Genomic DNA, 11,458 nt, shown 5'->3' on the forward strand with positions numbered 1-11,458 from the left:
CTGTATAGCAGAGCTTTTAAATTAATTTTAACAGATTATGCAGGTGTTAATAAGAAATAGTGTATTGAAAATCATTAAGTACCGAAACGTCCCTAGAAGCTTCAGCGATTACAGTAATTAGAAAAAGACAAAGGGATTAATTAAAAAGACAATTATACACTGTGACTCACCTGAGGTTGTAACATCACAGCAAATAATTCAACTCTAATTCACAGCAATCTATAAAAAGAATGCTCTACAGAATATAGTGCATTTCTCTCTTGACATCATGTGACTGATCAGCATCTTTTGTCAATCTATTATTACTTTGATTATGAACATTGGTTTTGTCTTTGTTTCAGAAAACCAAAGTTAAATTTTCAATCACAAATTACCAGAAGTAAGAGTGATTTACTTTTCAAAAACAATATTTTGTGAGCTCACCGAAATCCTAGACTGTTGATGTGTTGGCTGCCCAGCCTGGAGAGGCTCTTCTTGGCCGAGTCATCCAAGTTGTTGGAGCCCTCGTCATTGACCACCATGGCCAGTATGACTCCCATCTCCACACCATCCACATACTTTGCAAGGCGGCGACTCTCATCCTTACTACGATATGTGTCAAACCTGTCGGAGCGAAGGAAGGGGTGTTTACATGTCATGTTCAGTAGACAGCAACAACTAATGTATTTCTGTGAGTTTGTATTGTCTTGTATTTTTCCCAATCCTTTGCCCAACTACAAATACTTTTCTCAACTTAAATGTGATGATTTTTCCTGGAGTGAAAATTCCATTACAAAAAGTGACATACTGCCTGTGTTCACATTTCTATGAAAGCTGTACACCACCAGACCCAGTGTAATGTAACTGAATTCCTCATTGTACAGTATATCATTAGATAACAACCCCGCTTGGGGGTCATGATTACTTCATTTCAAACATACTATGGCATAGAAACACAAGGAAGATTATAGGGCAAAAAAATTAAAATGCCATGGAATGATGCATGTTTTGGGGATGACATGATGTAAATATAGGACATGAAGCGTTTATATCTGCATGTACACTAGTTCAACCCTGGTGTGACAGGTGTAAAAGAGGTGCATCACACTTCGGGATGAAATTAGAAAACCCTCTGAAATCAAAACGAATACTTAATTGATTTCATTAAATTTTCACCATGTTAAATACATAATTGTTGGCAGACCACTTTATATCACTTTTAATGCACAATTTATGCTACCATTAAAGCCAAGAAATGTGCATAGGTGTCAAAAAAAATATACTGCAGGTATGGTAACAATGTGTGTGTGTTTTTTTTGTGCAAATTAATAATGTCATTATCAGGTTTAAAAATCAAGGTACCAGATTCATAAAAAGGACACCTACACAAACTTATTTATTTACTACACTGACATGTACATCAAATGTGTAAATGACTCAAAATAGGAATGTGAAAGGACACAAAACACTAATTATTTATCATGGTCCATGTGCGCTCTTCCTGCCTCTATCTTACACAATGCTATTATGTGCTGAATTGTCTCACGAGCATCTTTGCACAGCCTGCACCTGGCGTCCTGTGTGCTGAGACAGACCCCTGCTTCTATTGATCTTGTTCTAAGTGCTTGTTCTTGTGCTGTCATGATTGGTGCTTCTGTACTGTCTTTGAGTCCAGGCATTTCCAGCCACATTCTTTCGGTGGTACATGCCGCCTAGGGGCTTGTCCTTCCATGATGATTCATCTTCCTCTTCTGTATTCTTGGGTTTCTGCTGCCTGAGGTATTCACTTTGCAGCTCATCTTTGGGGGCCATCTTCCTGATGTATTCCTGGATCTTGGTTGTTTCGTCCTAGACAGTGGCTCTGATGCTCACCAGTCCTCGGTCCCCCTCACGACACTTATACCCCTTTTCCACCAAAGCAGTTCCAGTGCTGGTTCGGGGCCAGTGCTTAATTTGGAACCAGTTTTCCTGTTTCGACAGACAAAAGAACTGGCTCTGGGCCAGAAAAACCGGTTCCAGAGTGGTACCACTTCTTTGCTGGACTAGAAGAACGAACCACATACGTCATGGGGAAGGGGGCGGGGTTATTGAGACCAGCAACAAAGATAAGCAACAAGCTTATAAAGTTAAAAAAAAGATTACCGGGACCAAAAGAAGGACCTCGGCCAAAGTGGCAATGGGCGGTCAAGGAGAAATCCGCATTTCGATGTCCTGGACTTGGTCCTAGGTGACAGACCGGCGTGCCAAGTGACCAGAGCTCTAAACTCAGCCACGGCAATGCTGGAGGCGAGGGTGGACCAAAGCAAAACACTGCCGCAAACGGAACCTGGTAACTTTCTTTTCTAACATTTTTGCCTTGCATACAGTTGTTTAGTTTTACCAGTTTCTTCAGATAACAGCTGTGGCCCAATTTAGGCCCCGCGTCCCTCAGAGGATGCTGGCCCTAAATTGGGACACAGCTATTATTTGTGATGTCTGCTTGTTAACTGATCAACAGGTTAGCCTTGGTAACATTAGCTAACGTTGGCAAGTTACTTAGCCATGGGCTCAACTACCAGCCCCACTTTCAGTTGGCTAAACATTGTATAATGTGTAGTGGACAAGTCACTGTTTAAAGCGCTGTTTTTCATGTAGTCTATAGAGTTATCTGCCATCGAACAAGACAATGCTAACTTGGAGCTAATGTCGCCACTCCACTGCAGCTCGCCAACACCATCCAGCAGCTCAGGTCAAAGCCACCAGACCGGACCAGGTAAGAGTGTACAGTCTCAGGGTGCTGGACTTGGGATGAAACCCTCCATGCATTGTAAGAACCTTCCTTGTCTTGATATCAGTGGCCTCTATCTCCTCCTTTGGCCAGCTTATTATAGTAGCGGGGTAGCTGATGACTTCAGGGTGTATGTGTTGATGCCTCAGACCTTGTTCTTTCTGTTCAGGCGACTTTTCAGGACCTGCCTTACTCTTTGTAGGCATTTGACTGTTGCTGACTTCCTTGCGGCCTCCTCATGGTTCCCATTTGCCGGGCAACGTCTGAGATGGTATGACTCTTGTTTTTGCGGTTTTACTAATCTTGAGGTAGGCTAGCAGCATTATGTTAAACTTTTGGAAAATACCTGTATCCCTTTGACCGGAGCATTCCTCCCCTGGTCTGACTCCTGCCACTAAACCTCACTACTGCTCTATGAGAAAAACCGCCTGGGATCACTTCAGCTCTCCCTTGCACTGGAACTCCTGCTTCACTTAGAAACCACCTTCGATCACATCAGCTCCATTCACCACTACTCTCTGGAACCCCTCTCCCAGCCCATTCCAGCTCAGCTTCCCTGCACCTTCCTGCCTCGAACTCTAGTCACCCTTACTCTATTATTCATCTGTTAATAAATTACCTGTTTGTTCCAGTTTAAAGTATCTGTCTTTGTCTGCATGTGGGTTCACAAACCTACCTCCCTAACACCCACTCTGAAAATGACCATCATCTTTTACCACAATAAAAGCTGCATATTAATTTATCTGACCTCTATTTGGAACAAAAAAATGTGATGAACTGTAAATCATGAAAGGTTATTAAGGATGACATCAATTGCTAAATTTAATATCCCTGCACTGATTCGAATGATGCGCCGGTTAGAGTGGCAACAAGTCTAAGTAGTTCCTGTTTTTTTGAGTCATTTTTGAGTGTGTTTTTTCTTTTTTTAATGATTGTAAATTTTTCAAATGTGATGAGTAAAGTTGTGTACATGAGGGACTTACGGAGTTAAACACCCGATACTGGCCGAGCTGAGGAAGCCGTTTCGAGATACAAGCCTTTCCTGCCGTTGGTAATAACGGAGAATGTAAATTCATTATCCAAAAAGTGTGATGAACTGCTGGCATTGGTGAGGAGCCAACGACTCTACAGGGAGTGTAGTCTGATGTGCTTCACGGAGACGTGGCTGAATGACAACGTGCCTGACAGCTGTGTGAACCTAATGGGCTTCTCTACTGTGCGAGCAGACATGGACGCGAATGCGAGCAGCAAAAACACAGGTGGGGGACTGATCCTGCCTGTGAACAATAAATGGTGTAATCCTGGACATATCACGGTGAAGGACAAGATCTGCTGTCAGGATATTGAACTGTTGGCAGTCGTACTACGTGCCTCAGGAGTTTTCGCACATTGTCGCCATCATTGTTTACATTCCACCGCGGGCAGCAATGACAGTGGCGTGTAACGTCATCCATGAAACTGTTGCTAGGATTCAGACCCAGCATCCTAGTGCATTCATTGCAATAATGGGGGATTTTAACAACGCCACTCTCTCCTCCCATCTCTCTGGGTTTGTTCAGTATGTGGACTGTCCTACCAGGGAGAATAAGACACTGGATTTGTTTTATGGAAATGCCAAGGACGCCTACAGTGCCTCTGCCCTACCACCTCTTGGCAGATCAGATCATAATCTGGTCTCTCTCCAGCCCACACACACACCCTGTCTAATAAAGTTGCCTGTTACCACCCACTCAGTCAGACAGTGGTCCCGGAAGACCAGTGAGTCTCTCAGGGACTGTTTTGAATGTACAGACTGGACTGTACTACTGGAGCCACAGGACAATATGGACATGGACAGTAGGGTGGATATTCTAACAGAATATCTAAACTTCTGTAGGGACACTGTGATGCCAGTAGACTGTACGCTGCTTCCCCAATAATAAACCCTGGGTTAACAATAACATCAAACAGCTCCTCAACCAGAAAAAGCTAGCGTTCAAGCAAGGGAACAAGGAGAGGCTTAAGGAGGTTCAACATGAGCTGAAGGGGAGACTGACACAGTAAAAGGTGGACTAAAAAAAAAGGTGGAAAGTAAAGGCCCGAACATACTTGGGCGGAATGTACCACAGAGGTCCGCGCGGACTCAAAGCGGATGTCCGCAAGCCCTGTGCGAGCAAAGCTCAGATTTTACGACCGCACACCCGTGACTGCTCGGCATGTATTTTTCACATCGCGGGGATTTTTCACGGACATTTTTACAGGAAACTACAATGCGGAAGTGCGCTCGACTATGAAAGCCCGAATGACTGCGGACATTCCTCGCGGAGTCCGCTCCGCTTAGAGTACGCCCGAGTATGTTCAGGCCTTAAGCTGCAGCACAACATCAGAGAGGTGTGGAGGGGAATGAAGAACATCACAGGCTATTCAAAGAAGACTAGCCAGGTTATGGATGGTGATGTGGACAAAGCCAACAACCTGTTCTTTAACAGGTTTGATGGAGGGGGCAGTGTACACCCAACCCCTGCATCCATCCCCCCTTCCACAGTGTCACCTGCTGCTGCTGCTCCTGCTCCGCTGTCACCTGGAAGTAGCCCCTTCCCCACTACTGCAGCTACAGCTACAGCTATAGCATCCACTACCCACGGCCAACTACCACTGTCCTTTACAGCAGACGAGGTGAGAGCGGAGCTCAGGTGGCTGCGTACAGGGAAAGCTGCGGGCCCGGATGGAGTGTGTCCAAGGCTCCTGAAAGACAGCTAGCAGAGCCCCTTTCATGGCTCTTTAACAGGAGTCTTCAAACAAGCAAAGTCCCGGAGCGGTAAAAAACATCTTGTCTTGTACTGGTGCCCAAAGTGGGGCGCCCGGCTGAGTTAAATTACTACTGACCGGTGGCCTTAACATCACACATTATGACCCTGGAGCGCCTGGTCCTCCATTACCTGAAGTCAGAGGTCATTGATGCTGTGGACCCGTCCAGTTTGGCTATCAGGAGCACATAGGAGTGGAAGATGCAGTTCTTTACATGCTTCACCGGGCCTACACCTACTTGGAGGAGCCAGGGTGTTGTGTGAGGGTCCTTTTCCTTGACTTTTCAAGTGCTTTTAATAATATCCAGTCCTCCATACTGAGAGACCGGTAGGAGGGGATGGGAGTAGATCGCTTCCTGACCTCCTGGATAACAGACTACCTGACAGAGCGGCCTCAGTATGTTACGCTTGGAAGCTGTGTCTCTGGGATGGCCAGGAGCAGCACTGGTGCTCCACAGGGAACTGTTTTACTCTGGGATGGCCAGGAGCAGCACTGGTGCTCCACAGGGAACTGTTTTAGCACTGTTTCTGTTCACACTCTAGTCCGAGTCCTGGCACATAGAAAAATACTCTGATGATTCAGCTATTGTGGCTTGTATCAGGAGCGATCAGGAACAGGAGTACAGGGACCTTGTGGATGCCTTCAGGGACTGGTGCAGTAAGTGCTGTTTCCACCTGAACACAGCCAAAACCAAGGAGATGGTGGTGGATTTCAGAACAAAGAGGTCACTCCATCAGCCAGTGCACTTCTCTATGCTGCAGTGTGTTGGGGGAGCAGCTTGACAGACAAAAACACCAAGCGTTTGGACAGGCTGGTTAAAAAAGCTGGCTCAGTGCTCGGCAGGAGATTGGATCCACTAAGAACTGTGGTGGAGAGGGCCACATTGAACAAACTGAAAGCTATAATTTACAATAGCAGACACCCTCTCCACAGCCTCCTGGAGCTACAGCGGAGCAGCAGCAGCAGTCGGCTCATCTCACTGCATTGCAGAACAGAGCGTTTCAGAAGATCCTTCCTCCCCACAGCAATAAGACTGTTTAATACCTCCTGAATCCAGTCACACACACTAACAAATTTTCACAACTGGACTGGACTGTGTAATGGACAATTTTATTTTAATGTAACCTCTATTTATGCACTTATTTTAATGTTGTTTTTTTGGTCTTCTATGAGCTGTTGGACAGCTGAATTTTGGGATAAATAAAGTTCTTTCTGTTCTATTCCATTCTATTCTATTATATTGTATTCTATTAAACAATGCCAGAGCCTTTAGAGGCATATTTTTTACCCTCATTACAACCCTGTGGTTAAACAGCTTATGAGATGTCAGCCACCATGTCAATTCTGTTTAATATACATGTCTCAGGATTGGTCAGCAGCTGGGACGCAGCATCTGCTTTGAAGCCTTACCTGTCATTATGCAGCACCTGTCCGGTCTTGGGGTTCATAATGTGGACGATGATGCCTCGGTTCCCCCAACTTCTCTGGAACAGGTAGTTGTTTTGGTTGCTCTCTCCAGGATGGAGGGTCTTGTTGAGAAATGTCCATGACAGCTTCTTTTGTCCGTGGATCTCTAGTGTCCCTCCTGTCCCCACACCAATGTACTTCCTCCCAAAATAGCTGTGTTCTGTATCACTGTCATCCAATCTAAGAACAGTGTGGGAAGATTAAAAACATTTTAATGTCTCTCCGCAAGTGACATGAGAGGCGAAGAAGTAAGCTTCAGTGTCTGCATTAGTGATCCTAATGTAGACATCACATGTCAACCATATTTCAGAGGATTTTCAAAAAAATGGCAAAAAGGCATTAAGTCCACTGGTTTTTACTGAAGACTCAAAACCTGAGTTTTGAGTCTTCAGCTAAAAAGTGTCTTTCAAAGCTCCTTTGGGTGGCATCACTCCATAGTCAATGTCAGCATATGAGTGATAGGGATTGTCAGCTGAGGGTATACATTATAAAGCCAATTTGGCCGACTTGTTGAGCCATGATAATACAAACAGAATGACAGTCATTCTTTTTCTATTGCCTTAACGTTTCAAACACACACCCCAACAAAGCCGTGCATCTACAATAGTGCTTGCTGTATTCATCACTTCACATTCTTTTTACACAGGAACCTACAGTACATCAGTGAGTAAGAACATTATTTTATTTTAACTGCAAGGTTGTTGTTGCTCCGAATATGTTTGTGATCTATGGTCCATTTGCCTAACTGTACTTTCAAACCAGAAGCTTCCAAAGAGGCAAAGTTTTTTGCGGACACCCAAGAAGCATGACTGTCAAAAATATTTGTGGCAGCTTTGGTCTCTAGTCGCTCATCACTTAAAGGGAAATTTCGGTTTATTTCAACCTGTCTCCTATCGTCCTAAATTTGTTTCAAGTGACTAGTGACATAGAAATAATAGTTAGCATGTTGGCTGTTAGCCTAGATACAGCAGTAGCGTCAGACCTGTTAAAACGTAAGTGAACGGGCATACCTTCAAGTGCAAAGTCAGTCCACTAAACAAGCTTTTTTCCACAAAGACCGTCTCATATCATTAGGATAAATGTCAGAGAACATATAGAAAACGACATGTAAACGTGTTGTCTTACCTTACCGGTGTGGTGCCATGTTTGTTTACCCCTTTATCTCTGCTTTCCAAAGCGCGGCCGAAATATATCTCACCAGCTCTAGATAAAGCCCAGCTGGATACTAACGTTACTCCAGGTGGAGATGTCTCGTCCTCGGTCACATCCAGACCTTGAAAATAAGGCTGCAACCGGTCCCATTCCTTGCAACAGAGGCATTCCTCTTCTGTGGGCACTGGGGCACAGCATTCACAGGTACACCACCAATCTCCAGAGCTACGCAGCCTTGCAGCAGCCATTCCTCCTCTCTCGTCCTCTAACGTTACCTGTTGCGCCTCTCTCTCTCCTTCTCCTCCGTTCTTCAATTTAACGAAGCTCTTCGTCAGTGTATTCTGGCTCAAATAAATAAGGGCGGCCATCAAACTCTGCAAAATCAAATTCATCCTCCACAAAGTCGAAGTCTGGCAAAAAGTCAGCCATTATTCTATAAATCTTTCATAAAATAAATGAATGAACTTTTCAGGCTACTGTCCGGTTCTGCTGTTGCTGCTTGTTCAGGCACGCTATGAGATACTGCTTGTTCTCGCGATATTTCGGCTGCGCTTTGGAAAGCAGAGCTAGAGGGATAAACAAACAGGGCACCACACCGGTAAGGTAAGACAACACGTTTACATGTCTTTTTCTGTATGTTCTCTGACATTTATCCTAACGATATGAGGCGGTCTTTGTGGAAAAAAAGCTTGTTTAGTGGACTAACTTTGCACTTGAAGGTATGCCCATTCACTTACGTTTTAACAGGTCTGACGCTACGGCTGTATCTAGGCTAACGGCCAACATGCTAACTATTATTTCTATGTCACTAGTCACTTGAAACAAATTTAGGACAATAGGAGACGGGTTGAAATAACCTGAAATTTCCCTTTAAAGGGGAAGTTCCATTTTTTACAACCTGGACCTTATTTCTGGTATTAAATACAGTTGTTTACTCACCCAGATAAGTTTGGTGTCATTTGGAGTCCTTTGGAAGATATTTAGATCCACAAGAGCCGCGTACATCCATATAGTGGGAATGATCGGGGCACCGACAATGAGGCTCTAAATAACACATTATCTGTCGCGAAACTCGTTCATTTCACCAATATGTTTTTATGAATCACTAGAGTTGCTTGTCATCATCATCCGAGTCATTTATACTGACCTACTAACCTCTGACCTGGATGATGTCATCCAGGTGCGCCGCGCGCCGCCGCACACCCGCAGCACGGCTCTGTTTACAGCTGGAATTTGCTACTGTTAGTTTTTTGAAACATGGCTGAATATTTGTCAAGATTTTGAGGTTGTGGACGACGACTTTGAATATGATGGACATCCTTACCGTTTTGAGCCAGAGTATACGGATGAGGAGCTCTTTGAAAGGAGGATGTGGAGGCAGAGAGAGGAACAGCTGGTCAGAGAACAACAAACCGCTGCACGTCCGAGAAAAGATGCTAACTGGTGGTGTTCTTGTGGAAAATGTTCCACTATGCCAACAGAGGAGGAATGCCTTTGTTGCTCCGAGTGGGATTTGAGGCCAGGAGATACACGTCTGGATGTCTCCAGAAATGACTGTCTCACAACTACAGAGGATTTCACTTCTATGATCAACCATGCTGTTGTAGAGACTTTTTTTCGTGTCCCGAAAGTAAACTGGAAGACCCAGCCAAAGCCTGCAGGACCGAACGGGCAACTTTCGATTGAGTAAGTAGCCTACACACATGCATAAATTGTTTATTTTCCTTGAATTTGTTTGCTTGATAAGTAAATAACTATGAGAATTTACATTTTTTTAGTTTCTTCTCATCGCTTGTGTAGAACGGCCCGCACACTGCACAAAAAGCAGAGGCACTTCTCATGCAAAACTTGAATTTATTATTACATAGTGCTCAGTGACAAAAAGTGAGAAACAGAAAGGTGAACGTTTCGGTGGTAAAGAGGATTGTCTTGTTTTTGCAGTGTGCGGACCATTCTACACAAGCCATTTGACACTCATTCTTTGGCTTTATGCACCCGCTTTACACATAGAAAGCCGGACTTCAAGAGCGCACACTTTTCTCCCTCCTCTGTATTTACTTTCTTCTAATCAACTTGACCCTCTGTCCTATAGGCAGTGCAGACTCGTAGCCTGACATCATCCAGGTCAGACGTTAGTAGGTCAGTATAAATGACCAGGATGATGATGACATAAAAACATATTGGTGAAATGAACGAGTTTCGCGGCAGATAATGTGTTATTTAGAGCCTCACTGTTGGTGCCCTGATCATTCCCACTATATGGATGTACGCAGCTCTCGCGGATCTAAATATCTTCCGAAGGACTCCAATGACACCAAACTTATCTGGGTGAGTAAACAACCATATTTAATGCCAGAAATAAGGTCCAGGTTGTAAAAAACGGAACTTCCCCTTTAAATGATTCGAACATTCGATCGTGTTTGTCAATTTAAAGGAGCCGCAAAGCGGACTACTGGCTTGAAAGCAGCGTATTTGCTGCTTGCTGTTGTCCAGTCAAAAAGCTCATAGTTGGCCTACAGAAAGTTATGTTTGGTTAATGAAAACAGAAAACAGAAATAGAACACCTAAAAAGGTCATAATTAAACAATAAAGCCTGCAATTCTCTCCTCTATTACTAATATGACACACTTTAAAACTCACCAGACCAACCAACTACCCCAAGCCTCATTCTTTTTATTTTGGTCTCTGTAATCGAACAGCGACACATTATAAAGGACTGAGTGGGCGGGAACGCAAGTAAGCAACTTCTTAATATGTGTGGTGTAGGAACCAAAGTTACATGGCTTGTTCTCTGGGATCCGCTTCAGCGAAGCACGTCAGCATTCCGATTGCTGGTCGCTGAACCTTGTCGGAGCTCATTACCATAACGTTAAAATAGTTTTAACTCCCCTCCGGACCCCCTCCGGTTGCTTTGGTCGCCCAAGACGCGTGGCTGATGTCATTGAAAATTAATGACTTCCGCCGTTTTGGAAGCTCTGGTTGCTGTTGGTTTGAATATACAGTAAGTTGCCTCTAAAAGATGCCTTCTATAAAATAACAGGTAGCATACACTCCACTATGTTATTATTCAGGATAAAGTTTATATGCTGCCCCACACATTTTCTTCTCTTCTGGTTCTTAAAGGGCCAGTGTGTAATAATTGGCATGGTTTATTGTCAAATCTGAATCTGAATATTCTACCCATTAATATGTTTATATAAGTGTATAATCGCTATAAAATAAAATTTGTTTGGTTTTCGTAGCCTTATAATTATGCTTTTATATATATATATAGCAAGGGCCTTGCTTTAGAGAGGTCGCCATCTT

The 11,458-nt window shown here is 44.0% G+C and overlaps 1 protein-coding gene across 1 annotated transcript in view; it reads right to left on the minus strand.

Moving 5' to 3' along the window:
- Nucleotides 1-419: 419 nt before the first annotated feature.
- Nucleotides 420-11,458, minus strand: part of LOC126393560 (cell migration-inducing and hyaluronan-binding protein) — a 184,348-nt gene continuing 173,309 nt past the window's right edge. The window contains exons 5-6 of the mRNA XM_050049771.1: nucleotides 6,944-7,180; nucleotides 420-603 (exon numbers count right to left, since the gene is read on the minus strand). Coding sequence (XP_049905728.1) covers nucleotides 420-603; nucleotides 6,944-7,180 — 421 coding nt within the window. The remainder of the gene's footprint in view (nucleotides 604-6,943; nucleotides 7,181-11,458) is intronic.

This window comes from Epinephelus moara, chromosome 1 (assembly GCF_006386435.1).
Source record: "Epinephelus moara isolate mb chromosome 1, YSFRI_EMoa_1.0, whole genome shotgun sequence".
Lineage (NCBI taxonomy): Eukaryota > Metazoa > Chordata > Actinopteri > Perciformes > Serranidae > Epinephelus > Epinephelus moara.